The 21,602-nt window shown below is 37.4% G+C and overlaps 1 protein-coding gene across 2 annotated transcripts in view; it reads right to left on the bottom strand.

The window, feature by feature from the left end:
- The window catches only part of UNC13C (unc-13 homolog C), a 590,366-nt gene that overhangs the window by 188,404 nt on the left and 380,360 nt on the right, over positions 1–21,602 (bottom strand). For both annotated transcript variants that reach the window (XR_009007737.1, XM_007194906.2), the window contains one exon: positions 9,226–9,311. Coding sequence is in view for 1 of the 2 variants with exons in the window: in XM_007194906.2 (XP_007194968.2) it covers positions 9,226–9,311 (86 nt within the window). In the remaining variant the exon portion in view is untranslated. The remainder of the gene's footprint in view (positions 1–9,225; positions 9,312–21,602) is intronic.

Below are 21,602 nucleotides of genomic sequence, written 5' to 3' on the forward strand. Positions count from 1 at the left end.
GGTCTGCTCCTTGAAGTTGTTTTTCTTTCCTAATTTGTTCTTACATAGTTGATGCATCCATACCATTCCTCCACTTTAACTTTTCATTATAAGGGACATTTTTCTGACTTACTTATATATCTTCAAAAATCATTGTGCGTTCACTGGTCAGAATGGCCACCATGAAAAAGTCTACAAATAACAAATACTGGAGAGGGTGTGGAGAAAAGGGAGCCCTCCAACACTGTTGGTGGGAATGTAAATTGATACAGCCACTATGGAGAACAGTATGGAGGTTCCTTCAAAAACTAAAAATAGAATTACCATATGACCCAGCAATCCCACTACTGGGCATATACCCAGAAAAGATGAAAACTCTAATTTGAAAAGATACATGCACTCCAGTATTCATTGCAGCACTATTTACAATAGCCAAGACATGGAAGCAACCTAAGTGTACATCAACAGATAAATGGATAAAGAAGATAGTGTGTGTGTATGTATACACATACACACACACACACACACACACACACACACACACACAATGGAACATTACTCAGCCATAAAAAAGAATGAAATAATTCCATTTGCAGCAACATGGATGAACCTAGAGATTATCATACTAAGTGAAGTAAGTCAGACAAAGACAAATATTATATGATATCACTTATATGTGGAATCTAAAAAAATGATGCAAATGAACTTACTCACAAGACAGAAATAGACTCACATAGATAACAAACTTGTGGATACCAAAAAGGAAAGAGAAGGGGGAGGGACAAACTAGGAGGTTGGAATTAGCAGATACACATTACTATATATAAAATAGATAAACAACAAGGACCTACTGTATAGCACAGGGAACTATATTCAATATCTTGTAATAACCTATACTGGAAAAGAATCTGAATATATACATTTAACTGAATCACTTTGCTGTATACTTGAAGCTAACACAACATTGTAAATCAACTATATTCTAATTTTAAAAAAATCATGTGTTCAGCTCAACAATGGAAGAAGGCACTATGTTGATTATACATTCCTTAGATTAGTAGTTCTTAAATCTTAGCATGCATCAGAATCACTTGGAGATCTTATTTTTTAAAAAAATCAAAAACAGATTGCTGGGCCTCAATCTGAAACAGTAGGTGTAGGGGTGGGACCCAAGAATTTGCATTTCTGACATCTTCCCAGGTGACGCTGATGCTTGCTGGTCTGGGAACCACACTTTGAGAACTACTGGCCCAGTGAACCAGGAAAACTTAAGAAGTACCAGTAAATACACTTTGTTCTTTTTTTTATTTGGGGGTGTGGGGCAAATATAACACAGGATCCCTCAAATAAGCTGCCACATATAAACTGATACATCAATCCAGAAGTCATGTTTCAGTTCATGGTTTGACTCATGTGACCTGCAATTTAAATGAATAGACCTGGTCTTATAATGAACACTGAGAGTTAGTAACCATTTACTTTTGTTTTGTTTTCATTTTTTGTCCATTAATCTAGACTTGGAATTCTGTGTGAAGATATGTCAAAACAAAGTAGTGGGTTGCTGTAGAAAAGCAGGTGGGGACTGATGAACAGAGTGTGACTGGAAGAGGTATTTCACAATTTGTTAAGGAAGCAAAGCATTACAATCCTACCGTCTTCTCTTACCACATACAAATGCATGAGCAACACACACACATACACACACACACTGTTTCTGTGGGTAAATCAAAGGCATTTAGGTGTTGTTTTTTCCCACATCTGTGATTATTAAAACCTTCCTAGAACTGCTACAACCACAACATGTGGTAAAAATAATTATTGGGACTACATACTTAGAAAACATTTCTCCTTTATATGAGTGATTGTAACCGGTTTGTGTGATTTGTGCCAAATTGTGACTGGAAATTTGAGTTTGGGAATGGAATGTATATCTTTGCTTTTGTCTGTTTGTAGACATAGGCTTATATTCATGCATGCATTCATTGATTCATAACATTTTTTATTAAGGGTCAGAGAAAGGGAGAGTAGGAAGATTCATACAAAGATGAATGAGAGCTCAGGGCACGGTGGATGTTGTATCTGTGAAGTATAACACAAGCATAAATGGTACAATAGGAAGTATTCAATATTAAGGGAGAATAGGGAAGAAGTAGGTATTTCTCAGGGAAAACTTGACAGAAGAAACATTTGAATTGGACTTTGAAGAACGCATGAGTCTTTGCTGGGGATGGCAAGTAGGAGAAAGCCTGGGCGGGGGTGGGGGACATCATGCACACCTCCTGGGGAATAAACTTGTATAAGGATTTCAGGGAAATTTTAAACAGGTGGATGTAGGTAGAGCATATAGTATGTGTATGGAGGAAAGTATTAAGCACTAGGGCTGAAATCAGATACAGAAAGGAGAAGAGGGAGCTGGTGTAAGCTAGGCTAAGGAATTTGTACCTTATCCAGTGGTCCAGGAGGTGTCTACAAAGGAAGAACCATATCAGTGAAGGTAGAAGCAGGAAAGATAATGTGTCTGAACAAGAACAGCAGTAAGAATCATAGAAAGGAAAGTTACTGAAGAGAATTTCATATATAGAGCTTTCAGTATAGATGTGCTAATAGGACGCAGAGAAGAGAAGTCAACCATGATTTCCCAATTTTTAGTTGAAGCAACTGTACTGTTTATGATGCTATTTTATAATATCAGGAATGTAGAAGTGTCTTAAAGTTGTGTTGAACTGTATCTATGGCATTCTGGCAGCCATTGCCAAAGTACCTAAGTCTTAACAAAAAAGCTTTCAGAACAGGAAAATGACTTATTAGTCATATGAAATATAGGATAGAATTTGTTCAGGTATAAGACATTATCCACTAAAAGCTAATATTTTATCAGTAAGTATTGTATTATTTCTTTGAGTCATTCAACAGTTGTTTCCGGACAAGAGTAATATTGAAGATTCTCAACAGGATGAGGGAAAGCCACCTGTCATCTCTCCTTGGTTGAGAAATACCAACATCTCTGTTATTTATGGGAATTTCTGTACCTCTGAGGAGTGTTGCAACAGGGAAGGACTCCAAACAGGTTGAGAACCACTACTGTACGAAAAGGAGGCCAGAGAGACCCTTTACAAAGTGCTCCCAACCTTGGCTCCAAGCACAGTCTTTGAAGAATACAGAGGCATAGCTTTAATCTCTGTCATTCCAATAAGGTTAAGAAAGATTGAGAGGAGGAAACAGGAGACGAAAGAAATCAGTTGTTTCCAGGGAGGTTTCACTGATTGCAGAAATTAGTCAGAAGCCAATCTTTTCTACCAAAATATGAGGAGCAAGATAAATTGACAACGAGTGATTTGTGAGAGTAAACTTAAAAATCAGCAGAAAATTACTGATAGGAAGACAAGAAAGGTGACAAGTATCAAATAATAGTTTGAGGTAGACCAGGTATGAGCTAGACCAGAAAGATGTTAAGGACAAGAATATTCTAAGGGAGGCTAGAGAAGTTCATGGGTCAATAGGTCAGTTCTTTCCGTATAGCCAAAGTGGTCAGCAAGACCAGGAGAGATGTGACCATGACTTTGTGTTCTCATTGTGTTTGTGCCTACAAGGTCAAGGGCAATGTTCTTAAATGCACAGAGTGGCCTGAGACCTGTATGTGGGTGAAGGGCAATAAAAAAATTATACTTCTCTGAGAGAAGGCCTCCAAAAATAAATGTAAGAGAGTAAGATATTCTAAAGATATTCAATATGCAAATACTCAAATTCATACATCACGAGAAGATAGTGCATGGAAAGGGTAAGAGCAGAGTTAACGGCAACAATTGTGCTTATTAGGATGATGAGATAGTGAAGGATTACAAAGGCAGTCTAACAATTTTCACCTATTGATGTGGACCAACATGATAACTAAGCAGCAGACCAGAAAGATTGGTGATGAAAAGATAGAATGTCCAGTGTTAGAGCCTTGCTGCTACTCAGTGTGTGGTGCACTAACCAGATGCTTGGGCATCATCTCAGATTTTGTTAGAAATGGGGAGAACCACCTACCCTGCCCCCAAAAAGGTCTACTCAACCAGAATCTGCATTTTAACAAGATTCCCAGGGACTATTGTGCACATTAAAGTTTGAGGAGCTCTGATCTGGGAGATGATTGTATTTTGCATATCATAATTAATTCCATCTCTGCCTAAGTTAATTAAGTAAAACAGTCATTTTTAACTCATCTATTTCCAATGATTTTTAATTATTTTTCTATTCAAAGATTCATCTGAGAATTTGGCAAATGCCTTAGATACTCTTCTCCCATCCCATCCATCCTTACAAGTGGATGCAATTTCAGAATATAACTTAAAGCCCAGCCACAAATTCCAATTTAAGAAGTAGTATTTAAAGAATCCCAAGCACTCTTCTACAGAATTATTAATTAGAAACCACCTGAATGTTTGTGGACCCAATCCACCAACTGGCTGCTATCTTGGGGCCTAGCAGGGTTTGCTTTTAATAGAGACTTTGAAGACACCCACATATGTTACACAATCAGGGCCCTGAACAGGACTGCCTTGATTGCCAGGCAACCAAGTTCTATGGATACCAAGATGACATATAAAACGTGTGCAGTCAACTGCAATTGCCAAGTAAAACTTTCAGTCACTTACAGGCATCTAGACATTTGGGTGGCATTATAAATCATCTGCAAGTTTTTGTTTACTAAATTATAATCCTCAAGATTGTGATAATGGCTAATGTTTGAGTATTTATTATGCACTAGGAAACTATCCGCTCCTCGCCCCCGTATCTCTCTCTCTCTCTTCCTTTCTCCTTAAAATAACCTTGTAAGGTAGGTATTTTTGTCCCTAATTTTAAAATATGGAAACTGAGACTTACTTTAATAAACTGTCCCAAATCATAGCTAACAAGTAAATGGAAAGTAGCAGAGCCTGAACTCACACATAGATCTAACTTACTGCAAAACCTGTATTTTTACCAGCCAGGCTAAAGACTATAAAAGTCTTTAGAATAACTGCTTTAGAAAAAATTCTGCAAAACCAACTCTATTTCACTATAAAATGAAATATTTCATCAGAGACTTTTTTCTTCCTACACTACCTTTTCCACAGAAAGTACATCTTTTTTGTAAAATCTGTAAAATAATTTATTCTGGTTCATTCAGCAAGTTATCAACAAAGTTTGATACTGCTTATCAAAGTTGTAAGGTGATTATTGTCAAATATGAAAACAAAATAAGATGGCTCATATAGACTGAGTAAAGTTGGGGGAAAAGTTATTTTATTTTTAAATTAAATTATTCTTTCCGTAGCAGCTGATGAGTTCATGAAGTAAAGCAAAAAGCTGCATCAAAAAGCCTTAAGTCCATAAATTCTAACTCCCTTCTCTGTTGACCTGACTTCATCAGAGGTTACTTACAACTTGGGCTCAGATGCTTTAATCATAAGACAAACTATGTAGTCCAAATTATATAACAACACAGAGTCTTTCTAGGCCAATAGCCTGAAGCAGTCCCTCCACAGTCAATTAATTTTAACAACATCTTATAAGGCAAATAGGGAGAGTAAGAACATTACTATCACATGCAAAAGAGCCTGCCAGAAGAATGTTTTTAAGTATATGCCCTCTATTCTGTAAGGTAGTCCTGGTCCTCATTTTCTTTAACAATTATGATTCATGTCACATTTTTAAAAATGTCAGAGTATGAAGCCATATATTACATTGAAATGGTGAAAGGGAAGGAGGGAGAGATAGGGAACAAATGAACATGGATTTGTAAACACTCTCCTAGGAGTTTTAAACCTTAAATGATCCCTAAAGGAGACTGTTTTGAGACTTTCACAGATCTTTCTCCATTTATATAATAATGATGCTCTCCTCCCATTAGCACCATGATTTCGAAGTATAGTATATTTGAGGTATCATGTAATCCTCACACCAACCTGTGAACTCTTATCACCTTTTTATTGAAAGGAAGACTAAAGTTTGGAGACGTTATACATTAATTGCTCAAGCTGGTGCAGCTCATAAGTGAGAAAGCTTTCTGAAACTGGGTTTTTCCCAGACTCAGATCTCTTGCTGCCTCCCAACTAGCAATACTACAATTGTTTAGTTTGAACATAAGTATCTGGCTTTGTCTGCGAGGCTCTTTGTATAAGGTTGTCCCATCTGTAATTTGATTCAAGTAAACTAACACATACTAAGCTTCTATTAAGGTTCAGTGAATACAGAAATGACAAATACAATCTTTACACTCAAAAGCCTTCTCAGCTGGTGTAGAAGAAGATACATAAGCCAGGAACTGCAATCTAAATTACTCCCTTACTATACTCATCATGCCTTCCTAAAAATGGGTGTGAATGTGCAAACTAGTGAACTGGACACTTTAGGTGAATTGTATGGGATGTGAATTATATCTCAGTACAGCTGCTATTAAAAAAATAAAATAATAAATTAAAAAAAACATTAAAAAAATTTGTGTTAAGGAAAGGATTCTTGTCTCCAGAAAACCTAAGCTAATCACAAAAGAATTACTTACCCTTGATCTTGGACCTGACTTTTAATAATACAATCTCAGCATTTTGGGATACTGCTTTTGTCCAAAATTATTAACCTCTAATCAATAAACATCCAACCAAAGTTATGGTGCTTTACATGTAGCATTTCTAATTTCATTGTTGTTTCAAACAAACATTATATTTTTTGAGATTTACATTTCCTAACATAAATATTATACTTAGTTGTCTAAAATTACTACTTATTTTTTAAAGCAAAGGTAACATAAAATAAAACATCCAATAGTTGCACAAACGTTATATAAATAAAGATAGAGGCCCTGTCCAAACGAAATGTGCACTGGTGGGCAGTGCCACTGTGGAAAGTTCCCAAATAGTCAAGTTTCTCTGAAATACGGGCAGGAGCGGCTCCTTGCCCATTGCCCAGCCCTCTGACCCAGTGTGAACTTTTCATTTTACAGGTGAGGACAACGAAACACGAAGGTGTTGACCTCTTAAAATGTTCCCAAGATCACATAGAAAAGGATCACAAACAGACGTCTCTACTGCTTTTTCTACTACTCCATTGAGTTGGGATTAACTGGTAAAGTCTTCACTGATGCAACACATAGTTATTAAGTAGTTTCTATTTTCTAGGCTTCATTCTAGGCAATATAGATATGTTGATAAAAATCACAGGCAAAAAATTTACACTGTGGCAAGGAGGACAGATAAGAAGTAAGCCCAAGTAAACAAGTAAATAAAGGATAGTAATTAGTTGCTATGCAGAGGATTAAGATAAGGTTATTCATGGAGGTGACTTTAGCTCCTGAGCCCTACATGGCTGCTTGTGAAGAGTGGTGGGAAGAGAAATCCAGGCAGTAAAGGAGCTGATGAAAAAGCTCGAAGGCAGGAGTGAGCTTCAAGTGTGCTGAGGAAAGTAAAGGAATCCACGATAATCTTATGTGTTTGATTTAAGTAACTGGTTGAATGCTGGTGCCAGTAATTGCAATAGTGAAGTGGGGGAAAGAAGCAGGTTTTGACAGGGGAGATTAAGAATTCTATATTGATCCTAAAAAAGTTTGAGATGACTGGTAGGCAGTCAAGGAGGGTAGGGGTGTGTCGGGGATAGGACTAGGGGACTAAAATGCTATCTGAAGAAACTGGTTCCTGTCTGACTTATACATTTTGGATCCCAAAGAGACAACTGAAGCAGAGTGGTATAAAAGGATGTGGTTGGTAGGAGGCAGAGGTACAGAAAGCAGGATTGATCAATACAATGGAGAAGGAACGCTTCACTGCAGAATAAGGAGTTTGCATCTCTGAGCAAGTTCTGGTATAATTTTAAGGATAAATCCTAATTTATCTAATTAGGTGGTAGACACAGACTTTACCAGAAAATCAGGTATTAAAATCTATTGTGTACCTTCTTTTTCAAATAAGGAAAAGCACTGTATGTTTCCTCTGTGTGCCCTAGCAACAAGCTTACATTTTAGCAACACTAAGAAAAAAACAGTGGCACAATGAGCACAAACTCTATCAGTCATCTTCCACTCTGTGGTCCCAATGCCTGTTCTAAGCTGCCAATCTGAACAGGACATGTCCCTCCTGAAATCCCGTTATGGTCTGTCGTTTCTCTTAGCAGAGAGTCAAACTCCTCATCATGGCCCACAAGGCAGCACATGCTGGTCCCTGCCAACTTCTCCAGTCTCATTTCCTGCTACCTCTTGCTCACAGGACCAGCTGAGTTCTCTTCTCTTCTCAAATGAAACTTGGGCTCACTCTACTTGTTAATGCTTTGTCCTTGACCAGGACAAGACAGAGATGCTTCTTGCTCATCTATTCCCAAAGTGAACTCCTACTTATACTTCAAGTCTTTGTCAAGATAACACTTCCTCAGAGGAAGTTCCTCTAGAAAACCTGCCTTGCCCCCTTGTCCTAAGTCTGACTTAGGAGCTTCACCTCCAGATATTCCATCATCTTTAGCACTGACCACCCCCACGTTGTGACCGTCTACATATTTGCAGCTGTCCTGCATAATCTTGTTGAGGGCAGGGACCATAGCTGTCCTGTTCATTGTTGTATCTTCCATACTGAGTGCAGTCTGGGCATTTAGCATCTAGGGGCTTAAGACGTAGTGAATAAGTGCAAAGAAAACTTTCTACTAGATTTTAAATTCCTAGAGAGCAGGAACCCTAGGCTGGTTAAAAATACTACCTCCAACTCTAAACACAAGGTGAGTGCTCAAAGAAATTTATAGTTTTTCAACTGAGAGCTGCATTTCCCATGCTTTACATTCTATGATTTGAGTATATTGAAAGTGGAGTTTCTGGTGAAGAGCCCTGCCATTGTCTTTGCACCAGCTTTGGCCATATTTTAACCTGCCCAGCCATTGGATACCATTCCTAAGTCTAGGTAGACAAATATCTGAACTAATATTACTCATCTACCCTCTCAATATGGTCTGATTTATGCCATAAGTATTTATGCCATAAAGTATTCCTGCATCTAAACTTTGTCCTACAAATGAAATACTCACTATTATCCTGCAACTTAGACCATTTGATTTAAAATGCATTTCTTCAGGGCTTTTAAGTACTTAGCGATCTTTATCTTTCCACAATGTGGAAATAAGTTTTAGAACTAAACTGATCACAGTGATCGATGTTTTGATGCAACAGTTCCTTACACTTAAAATCAAGAACACAAAATCAGAATTTAACTAAAACATATACTCTTAAAAAGTTTAAATATTTGTAATTACCTTCTAGTGCCTCTTTCATATCCTGAGCAAAAATGGTCCACATAATTTCAGCACTTATTTTTCCCATGTTCAGCTCTTGAGGGAACCTAAAGCCAAACACATATATTAGTAGATCAAAAAGAAAAATGTGCCTGAAAAAACAAAACACTTCACATTACATAGACACCACAGTAATTATTACATAGTTTATAAATACTTTTACTTATGAGCTTTCTCTTTATAAATTTTCAGGGGTAGGGAAAAAAAGCTAAACAACAGAGCGTGGCGATAAAGACAATTATTGGGTGAAAGGAAAATAGACTTCATTACATCAGTGCCAATGTAATGGTGCCCAGGGCTCCTGATGGGTGTCTTATGCTGTGTGTTTGCTTGTGTCTAAAGAGTTCCTTTAGTTTTATCAAACACTTCGTCTTCATATGTCTCAACTTGAGGATAGGCCAGAGGAATCTGAGGAGCAGATGCCATATAACAGCAAAACCCACACCTCGCATTCATCTGTCAGCCATTTTTCTCGAAGCAAACTTGAGTGCTTCCCTTCTCTATTTGCTTAAAGCAAATTATTTCAAGAAAGATTCCTCATTCCTCTGGTAAAATGGCCCATGGTGGACCCATTAATCAGGACTCCAGAACTACCAGGCAGGCTGTGTATTTTAGATCAAACAAGCTTAAGCCAAAGACAAGATTCCTACTGTTGCTGGATATGTATTCTGTTTGTATGTGTTTTCAATCTCATGTAAGCCCAGTGAAAATAATTTCATTCATTTCATTTCACTGTAAACACTCAGCCCATGCCAACATGCAAGACTGAAAGTATTTTCTGTTGTAACAAATATATATTATATATTTTATGCATTGAATATATTATTTATAAAGTGCATGCATATAAATGTTTATATACATATATACAAGCTAACATATTAAGAAAAAATATATATATACATATACATGTAAAGTAACAAGAATAACTCTCACATTCATTTATTTTTTTTTTTTTTAAAGATTTTTTTGATGTGGACCATTTTTTTTTTTTAAAGTCTTTATTGAAAGTTAAGACTGTCTTCCTATGCAGGGGGTGCGGGTTCAATCCCTGGTCTAGGAACTAAGATCCCACATACCTCACAGCCGAAAAACCAAAACATAAAACAGAAGCAATATTGTAACAAATTCAATAAGGACTTCACATTCATTTATATCTTTGAGTCCAAATCAAAAAAAGAGAAAAGAGTAATATAACCCTGAATGGGATAGAAAGGGTTACTTAAGTAAATATGACCTCAGTATAACCTCAACAAAGAAAAGACCACATATCCTGCATACTATTTCACCAAAGCACAGCGTGTTTCATCAAATGTCCCTTACCAATTTCCATCTATCAATTTACCTAATAATGTCAACTGATACTTTAAAACTTAAATGCGGATGTATTATTATTAAGTATTAAAACAGAACACTTCCTATGATCAAAAAATAAATATAGGGCTTCCCTGGTGGCGCAGTGGTTGAGAATCTGCCTGCTAATGCAGGAGACACGGGTTCGAGCCCTGGTCTGGGAAGATCCCACATGCCACGGAGCGGCTGGGCCCGTGAGCCACAGCTGCTGAGCCTGCGCGTCTGGAGCCTGTGCCCCGCAACGGGAGGGGCCGCGATAGTGAAAGGCCCGCGCACCGCGATGAAGAGCGGCCCCCACTTGCCGCAACTAGAGAAAGCCCTCGCACGAACCGAAGACCCAGAACAGCCAAAAATAAATAAATAAATAAATTAAATAAATAAAATTAAAAAAAAAAAAAAAGAATTTAGACTTGCCCAAAAAATAAATAAATAAATAAATAAATAAATAAATAAATATAACCTAGATATATACAAAATTACTTTTCAACAATAAATTTTACCCCCTTTATATAAAAATAACCTTTGGCAAGTAATGTTTCATTTGTGGATAGCTACGAATATCCCATATATGTAGTATATTAATTTTTATGTAATAGATACACAGCAACAAAATTGTAAGTGATATAATTACAGTGATTTAAGCTTATAAAATGAGGAAATCTATTATTTTAATTTTTTGAATCCAGAATAAAGAATGTATTAATTCAGTTTATGGTGCCCTGATATAAAAAACAAAGACATTGGGAGACCTTCAAGATGGCAGAAGAATAAGACATAGAGATCACCTTCCCCCCCAACAAATACATCAGAAATACATCTACATGTGGAACAGCTCCTATAGAACACCTACTGAACGCTGGCAGAGGACCTCAGACATCCCAAAAGGAAAGAAACTTCCCACGTACCTGGGTAGGGCAAAAGAAAAAAACAAAAAACAGAGACAAAAGAATAGGGATGGGACCTGCACCTCTGGGAGGGAGCTGTGAAGGAGGAAAGGTTTCCAAACACTAGGATGGCCCTTCGCGGGCAGAGATTGCGGGTGGCAGAGCGGGGAAGCTTTGGAGCCACGGAGGAGAGCACAGCAACAGGGGTGTGGAGGGCAAAGTGGAGAGATTCCCGCACAGAGGATCGGTGCCGACCAGCACTCACCAGCCCGAGAGGCTTGTCTGCTCCCCCGCGGGGGCGGGCGGGGGCTGGGAGCTGAGGCTTGGGCTTTGGAGGTCAGATTGCAGGGAGAGGACTGGGGTTGGTGTGTGAACACAGCCTGAAGGGGGCTAGTGTGCCACGGCTAGCCAGGAGGGAGTCCGGGAAAAGGTCTGGATCTGCCGAACAGGCAAGAGACTTTTTCTTGCCTCTTTGTTTCACAGCGCGCGAGGAGCGGGGATTCAGAGCACCGCCTAAACGAGCTCCAGAGACGGGTGCAAGCTGCGACTATCAGCGCGGACCCCAGAGAGGGGCATGAGATGCTAAGGCTGCTGCTGCAGCCGCCAAGAAGCCTGTGTGCGAGCACAGGTCACTCTCCACACCGCCCCTCCCGGGAGCCTGTGCAGCCCGCCACTGCCAGGGTCCCGTGATCCAGGGACAACTTCCCCGGGAGAACGCACGGCGAGCACCACGAGCCTCAGGCTGGTGCAATGTCACACCGGCGTCTGCCACCGCCTGCCACTGCAGGCTCGCCCCGCATCCGTACCCCTCCCTCCCCTCGGCCTGAGTGAGCCAGAGCCCCCGGATCAGCTGCTCCTTTAACCTCGTCCTGTGTGAGCGAAGAACAGATGCCCTCAGGCCACCTACACGCAGAGGCGGGGCCAAATCCAAAGCTGAACCCCAGAAGCTGAGCGAACAAAGAAGAGAAAGGGAAATCTCTCCCAGCAGCCTAAGGAGCAGCGGATTAAATCTCCACAATCAACTTGATGTACCCTGTATCTGTGGAATACCTGAATAGATAATGAGTCATCCCAAAATTGAAGCGGTAGAATTTGGGAGCAACGGTATATATATATTTTTCCTTTTTCTCTTAGTGAGTGTGTATGTGTATGCTTCTTTGTGTGATTTTGTCTGCATAGCTTTGTTTTTACCATTTGTCCTAGGGCTCAGTCTGTCCTTTTTTTTTTTTTTTCTTTTAGTATAGTTTTTAGCACTTCTTATCATTGGTGGATTTGTTTTTTGGTCTGGATGCTCACTTCTTTCTTTCATTCTTTATTTCTTTTTTCTTTTTTTATTACTTCTGAATTTTTAAATTTTTAATAATTTATTTTTTATATCAATAACTTTATTTTATATTATTTTATTACTTTTCATAATTTCTTTCTTTTTTTTTTTCTCCCTTTTCTTCTGAGCCGTGTGGCAGACAGGGTCTTGGTGCACCGGCCAGGTGTCAGGCCTCTGCCTCTGAGGTGAGAGAGCCGAGTTCAGGACACTGGTCCACCAGAGACCTCCCGGCTCCGTGTAATATCACATGGCGAAAGCTCTCCCAGAGATATCCATCTCAACGCGAAGACACAGCTCCACTCAACAACCAGCAAGCTACAGTGCTGGACACCCTATGCTAAACAACCAGCAAGACAGGAACACAACCCCATCCATTAGCAGACAGGCTGCCTAAAATCATAATAAGGCCCCACACACCCCAAAACACACCACTGGACGTGGTCCTGGCCACCAGAAAGACAAGATCCAGCCTCGTCCACCAGAACACAGGCACAAGTCTCCTCCACCAGGAAGCCTACACAACCCACTGAACCAACCTTAGCCACTAGGGGCACAAACCAAAAACAACGGGAACTATGAACCTGCAGCCTGCGAAAAGAAGACCCCCAAAACAGTAAGTGAAGCAGAATGAGAAGACAGAGAAACACACAGCAGATGAAGGAGCAAGATAAAAACCCACCACCAAACAAATGAAGAGAAAATAGGCAGTCTACCTGAAAAAGAATTCAGAGTAATGATAGTAAAGATGTTCCAAAATCTTGGAAATAGAATAGAGAAAATACAAAAAACGTTTAACAAGGACCTAGAATAATCAAAGAGCAAACAAACAGTGATGAACAACACAATAAATGAAATTAAAAATTCTCTAGAAGGAATCAATAGCAGAATAACTGAGGCAGAAGAACGGATAAGTGACCTGGAAGATAAAATAGTGGAAATAATTACTGCAGAGCTGAATAAAGAAAAAAAGAATGAAAAGAATTGAGGACAGTTTCAGAGACCACTGGGACACATTAAACACACCAACATTCTAATTATAGGGGTCCCAGAAGAAGAAGAGTAAAAGAAAGGCACTGAGAAAATATTTCAAGAGATTATAGTTGAAAACTTCCCTAATATGGGAAAGGAAATAGTAAATCAAGTCGAGGAAGCACAGAGAGTCCCATACAGGATAAATCCAAGGAGAAACACGCCAAAACATATATTAATCAAACTATCAAAAATTAAATTCAAAGAAAAAATATTAAAAGCAGCAAGGGAAAAACAAAAAATAACATACAAGGGAATCCCCATAAGGTTAACAGCTGACCTTTTAGCAGAAACTCTGCAAGCCAAAAGGGAGTGGCAGGACATATTTAAAGTGATGAAAGGGAAAAACCTACAACCAAAATTACTCTACCCAGCAAGGATTTCATTCAGGTTTTAAGGAGAAATTAAAACCTTTACAGACAAGGAAAAGCTAAGAGAATTCAGCACCACCAAACCAGCTTTACAACAAATGCTAAAGAAACTTCTCTAGGCAGGAACCACAAGAGAAGAAAAAGACTTACAATAACAAACCCCAAACAATTAAGAAAATGGTAATAGGAACATACATATCAATAATTATCTTAAATGTAAATGGATTAAATGCTCCAACCAAAAGATATAGACTGGCTGAATGGATACAAAAACAAGACCCGTATATATGCTGTCTACAAGAGACCCACTTCAGACCTAGGGAAACATACAGACTGAAAGTGTGGGGATGGAAAAAGATATTCCATGCAAATGGAAATCAAAAGAAAGCTGGAGTAGCAATTCTCATATCAGAAAAAATAGAATTTAAAATAAAGACTATTAAAAGAGACAAAGAAGGACACTACATAATGATCAAGGGATCGATCCAAGAAGAAGATATAACAATTGTAAATATTTATGCACCCAAAATAGGAGGACCTCAATACATAAGGCAAATGCTGACAGCCATAAAAGGGGAAATTGGCAGTAACAAAATCATAGTAGGGGACTTGAAGACCCCACTATCACCAATGGACAAATCATCCAAAATGAAAATAAAAAAGGAAACACAAGCTTTAAATAGTACATTAAACAAGATGGACTTAATTGATATTTATAGGACATTCCATCCAAAAACAACAGAATACACTTTCTTCTCAAGTGCTCATGGAACATTCTCCAGGATAGATCATATCTTGGGTCACAAGTCAAGTCTTGGTAAATTTAAGAAAAGTGAAATTCTATCACGTATCCTTTCCGACCACAACACTATGAGACTAGATACCTACTGCAGGAAAAAATCTGTAAAAATTACAAACACATGGGGACTAAACAATATACTAATCAATAACCAAGAGATCACTGAAGAAATCAAAGAGGAAATCAAAAAATACCTGACACAAATGACACTGAAAACACAATGACCCAAAACTTATGGGATGCAGCAAAAGCAGTTGTAAGAGGGAACTTTATAGCAATAGAATCCTACCTCAAGAAACAAGAAACATGTCAAATGAACAACCTTACCTTACACCTAAAGCGATTAGAGAAAGAAGAACAAAAAAACCCCCAAAGTAAGCAGAAGGAAAGAAGCCATAAAGATCAGATCAGAAATAAATTAAAAGGAAATGAAGGAAACAATGCCAAATATCAAAAAAAAAAAAAAAACAAAACTAAAAGCTGGTTCTTTGAGAAGATAAACAAAATGGACAAACCATTAGCCAGACTCATCAAGAAAAAAAGGGAGAAGACTCAAATCATTAGAATTAGAAATGAAAAAGAAGTAACAACTGACACTGCAGAAACACAAAGGATCATGAGAGATTACTACAAGCAACTATATGCCAATAAAATGGACAACCTGGAAGAAAAGGACAAATTCTTAGAAAAGCACAATCTTCTGAGACTGAATCAGGAAGAAACAGAAAATATAAACAGACCAATCGCAAGCACTGAAATTGAGACTGTGATTAAAAATCTTCCAACAAACAAAAGCCCAGGACCAGATGTCTTCCCAGGCAAATTCTATCATTTAGAGAAGAGCTAACACCTATCCTTCTCAAACTCTTCCAAAATATAGTAGAGGGAGGAACACTCCCAAACTCATTCTACGAGGCCACCATCACCCTGATAAGAAAACCACACAAAGATGTCACAAAGAAAGAAAACTACAGGCCAATATCACTGATGAACATAGATGCAAAAATCCTCAACAAAATACTAGCAAACAGAATCCAACAGCACATTAAAAGGATCATGCATCATGATCAGGTGGGGTTTATCCCAGGATTGAAAGGATTCTTCAACATACGCAAATCAATCAATGTGATACAGCCTATTAACAAACTGAAGGAGAAAAACCATATGATCATCTCAATAGATGTAGAAAAAGCTTTTGACACAATTCAACACCAATTTATGATAAAAACCCTCCAGAAAGGAGGCATAGAGGTAACCTCCCTCAACATAATAAAGGCCATATATGACAAACCCACAGCCAACATCGTTCTCAATGGTGAAAAACTGAAACCATTTCCACTCAGATCAGGAAGAAGACAAGGTTGCCCACTCTCACCACTATTACTCAACATAGTTTTGGAAGCTTTAGCCACATTAATCAGAGAAGAAAAAGCAATAAAAGGAATCCAAATCGGAAAAGAAGAAGTAAAGCTGTCTCTGTTTGCAAATGACATGATACTATACATAGAGAATCCTAAAGATGTCACCAGAAAACTACTAGAGCTAATCAATGAATTTGGTAAAGTAGCAGGAGACAAATTAATGCACAGAAATCTCTTGCAGTCCTATACACTAATGATGAAAAATTTGAAAGAGAAATTAAAGAAACACTCCCATTTAACATTGCAACAAAAAGAATAAAAAACCTAGGAATAAACTTACCTAAGGAGACAAAAGACCTGTATGCAGAAAACTATTAGACACTGATGAAAGAAATTAAAGATGATAAACAGATGGAGAGATATAGCATGTTCTTGGATTGGAAGAATCAACATTGTGAAAAAGACTATACTACCCAAAGCAATCCACAGAGTCAATGCAATCCCTATGAAACTACCAATGGCATTTTTCACAGAACTAGAACAAAAAATTTCACAATTCATATGGAAACACAAAAGACCCCTAATAGTCAAAGCAATCTTGAGAAAGAAAAATGGAGCTGAAGGAATCAGGCTCCTGGACTTCAGACTATAGTACAAAGCTACAGTAATCAAGACAGTATGGGACTGGCACAAAAACAGATATATAGATCAGTGGATCAGTATAGAAAGCGCAGAGATAAACCCACGCACATATGGTCACCTTATCCTTGATGAAGGAGGCAAGAATATACAATGGAGAAAAGACAGCCTGTTCAATAAGTGGTGGTGGGAAAACTGGACAGCTACATGTAAAAGAATGAAATTAGAACATTCCCTAACACCATACACAATAATAAACTCAAAATGGATTAAAGACCTAAATGTAAGGCCAGACATTATAAAACTCTTAGAGGAAAACCTAGGCAGACAATCTATGACATAAATCACAGCAAGATTCTTTTTGACCCACCTCCTAGAGAAATGAAATAAAAACAAAAATAAACAAATGGGACCTATTGAAACTTAAAAGCTTTTGCACAGCAAAGGAAACCATAAACAAGACGAAAGACAACCCTCAGAATGGGAGAAAATATTTGCAAATGAAGCAACTGACAAAGGATTAATTTCTAAAATTTACAAGCAGCTCATGCAGCTCAATATCAAAAAAACAAACAACCGAATGCAAAAAAGGGCAGAGGACCTAAGCAGACATTTCTCCAAAGATGATATACAGATTGTCAACAAACACATGAAAGAATGCTCAACATCACTAATCATTAGAGAAATGCAAATCAAAACTACAGTGAGGTATCCCCTCACACCAGTCAGAATGGCCATCATCAAAAAAATCTACAAACAATAAATGCTGGAGAGGGTGTGGAGAAAAGGGAACCCTCTTGTACTGTTGGTGGAAATGTAAATTGATACAGCCACTATGGAGAACAGTATGGAGGTTCCTTAAAAACTAAAAATAGAACTACCATACAACTCAGCAATCCCACTACTGGGCATATACCCTGAGAATATCATAATTCAAAAAGAGTCATGTACCATAATGTTCATTGCAGCTCTATTTACAATAGCCAGGGCATGGAAGCAACCTAAGTGTCCATTGACAGATGAATGGATAAAGAAGATGTGGCACATATATACAATGGAATATTACTCAGCCATAAAGTGAAACGAAACTGAGTTATTTGTAGTGAGGTGGATGGAACTATTGTCTGTCATACAGAGTGAAGTCAGTCAGAAAGAGAAAAACAAATACTGTATGCTAACACATATATATGGAATCTAAAATAGAAAAAAAGAAAAAAATGGTTCTGATGAACCTAGGGGCAGGACAGGAATAATGATGCAGACCTACTAGAGAATGGACTTGAGGATGGGGAGGGGGAAGGGTAAGATGGGATGAAGTGAGAGAGTGGCATGGACATGTATACACTACCAAATGTAAAATAGATAGCTAGTGGGAAGCAGCCACATAGCACAGGGAGATCAGCTTGGTGCTTTGTGTCCACATAGAGGGGTGGGATAGGGAGGGTGGGAGGGAGATGCAAGAGGGAGGAGATATGGGGATATATGTATATGTATAGCTGATACACTTTGTTATAAAGCAGAAACTAACACAGCACTGTAAAGCAATTATACTCCAATAAAGGTGTTAAAAAATACATTATACAAAAAGTAAACTAAAGGGCATTATCTCTCATAAAATTGATGCAGAAGTCCTCAACAAAAAAATGACAAATTCAATCCTTAAATATATACAAAGGATAATACATCATGACCATGAGACTTATCCCAGAAATGCAGCATAGGTTCAACATTCAAAAATGAATCAATGTGATTCACCATATTTACAGACTAAGGAGAAAATTTTTATCATCTCAATAGATGCAGAGAACGTATCTGACGAACTTCAACATTTGTTCATGCTAAAAACAAAACAAAACAAATCAAAAACAAAAACAAATGTCCTAAAACTAGGAAATTAAAGGGAACAAGGGAACTTCCTTAACCTTATAAAGAGAATCTGCAAAAACCTACAGCTAACATCATACTAAGATAAGGATCAAGGTAATGGTATTTACTCTCACTATTCCTATTAAACACTGTACTGGAGTTCCTAAAGATTGTAAACAGGCAAGAAAAAGAGATAATGTCAGAGGCATATAGAAATAAAACTCTCTATTTGCAGACAACATGATCATCTACATAGAAAATCTCCAAAAAACTACAAAAAAGCTAGTAAATAAGTTCAGCAAGGTCACAGAATATGAAGTCAAGACACACAATCATTGTATTTCTATATTCTAGCAATGAACCATTGGAAACTGAAATTAAAACAGCAATATATTTACAATAGCAGCAAAAGATGAAATACTTAGGCATAAATCTAAGAATATATGTACAAGATTTATATGAGGAAACCTTCAAAGTACTGAGTAGAAACATGAAGTAAAGCTTAAATAAATGGAGAAATATGTTGTATTCATGAATTGGTACATTTAATGTCAGTAGAATGTTAATTTTTCCCAAATTGATTTACAGATTCAGTGCAATCTCACCCAGAATTCCAGCAGAACTTTTTTTGCACAAACTGACAAATTCATTCTAAAATTTACATGGTGAAGCAAAAGAACTAGAAGAGCAAAAATGGTATTTATTAAAATAGCTGAAGGATTTACAACACCTGTCTTCACAGCTTACTATGAAACTATAGTAATTAAACAGTGTATATTCAAGGTAAATTAATTTTCAATAAGATGTTACATTAATTCAATGGAGAAAAGATACACTTTTCAATACGTCTGCTAGACTAGTTGGGTATCCACATGGAAAAAATTTAAAAAAATCGTAAACCTGGACCCAAACTTCACAACATATAAAAAAAAAACTCAAAATGATCACAGACCTAAACACAAAACCTAAACTATAAATCTTCTAAAAGAAAACACAGAAAATCTTATGATCTTGCATCACGCAATAGTTACTTAGACCTGTCACAAGAAGTGCAAACCATAAAATAAAATACTGATAAATTGGACATTATGAAAATTAAAATCTGCTTTTAAAAAGAAACTGTTTAGAAAATGAAAAGAAGAGCAATTGAGTAGGAGAAAACAATTTGCAGAATCCATATCTGATAAAGGACTTATATCTGGAATATCCAAAATACTCTCAAATCTCAATAATAAGAAAAAATTGCCCACTAAAAAAATGGGGGCTTCCCTGGTGGCGCAGTGGTTAAGAATCCGCCTGCCAATGCAGGGGACACGGGTTCGAGCCCTGGTCTGGGAAGATCCCACATGCCGCGGAGCAACTAAGCCCGTGAGCCACAACTACTGAGCCTGCACTCTAGAGCCCATGCGCCACAACTACTGAAGCCCGCGCACCTAGAGCCTGTGCTCTGCAACAAGAGAAGCCACCGCGATGAGAAGCCCGTGCACCGCAACGAAGAGTAGTCCCCACTCTCTGCAACTAGAGAAAGCCCGCGCGCAGCAACGAAGACCCAACACAGCCAAAAATAAATAAAATAAAATAAATAAATTTATTAAAAAAAAAAAAAATGGGCAATTGATCTGAATGACACTTTAGCAAAGAAAATAATTAGATAGAAAATAAGCACATGAAAATATGTATGGGTGGTGATGTGATGAATTGGGAGATTGGGATTGACAATATATACACTAATATGTATAAAATGGATAACTAATAAGAACCTGCTGTATAAAAAAATAAATAAAATAAAATTCAAAAATTCAAAAAAAAAAATATGTCAACATCATTAGTCATTAGGTACTTTCGAATAAAAATTATTGATATAATGTGATACCACTACATGTCTACTAAAATAGCTTCAAAACAAAACAAAACAAAATGACACCTGACAATACCAAGGGCTGGGAAACGTGTAAAGATACAGAGAAGCTGGAATTCTGATACACTGCTACTGAGAATGCAAAATATGACAGTCACTTTGGAAAGTAGTTTGGCAATCAAGTTAAATATATTTAACTTGATTTAAATATTTATCAGCAGTCCCACTCCAGGTGTTTATCCAAGAGAAATGAACCTTATATTTATACAAAAACTATGTATGTGGCTTAATTTTCAATCAGCAAAAACTGCAAATAGCCAATGTCTTTCAGCTGATGAATGGATAAATAAATTGAGATAGGTTCATAAAATGCAATCTACTAAGTAATAAAAAGGAATAAACAATTGATACATGTTAACAGTGTGGATGAGTATCAAATGAATTATGCTAAATGAAAGAAACTGGACTCAAAAAAACCTATATAACTGTATGATTCCATCTAAAGTATATTATTGAAAAGGTAAAAGTATAAGGACAGAAAACATATCAGTGGTTGCCAGCGGCCTGGGATAATATTTTTATCACCCTTTTTTGGGTGATAAAAATATTCTGTATCTTGGTTTTGATAGTAGTTATATGACCATATGTTTGTTTTCTATTTCATCGATTTCTGCTCTTCATTATTTTTTACCTTCTGCACTTTGGGGGTTTAATATGTTGTTCCTTTTCTATTTTCTTAAGAAAGATACTTAGATAATTAATTTTGGGGCTTTGTTCCTTTCTAACATGTATATTTAAGGTATAAATTTCTTGTAGGAGCTGCATTTAGCAGTATCTTCAATATTTTGCAATTTGTT

Source organism: Balaenoptera acutorostrata, chromosome 3 (genome assembly GCF_949987535.1).
Source record: "Balaenoptera acutorostrata chromosome 3, mBalAcu1.1, whole genome shotgun sequence".
In the NCBI taxonomy this organism is placed as follows: Eukaryota; Metazoa; Chordata; class Mammalia; order Artiodactyla; family Balaenopteridae; genus Balaenoptera; species Balaenoptera acutorostrata.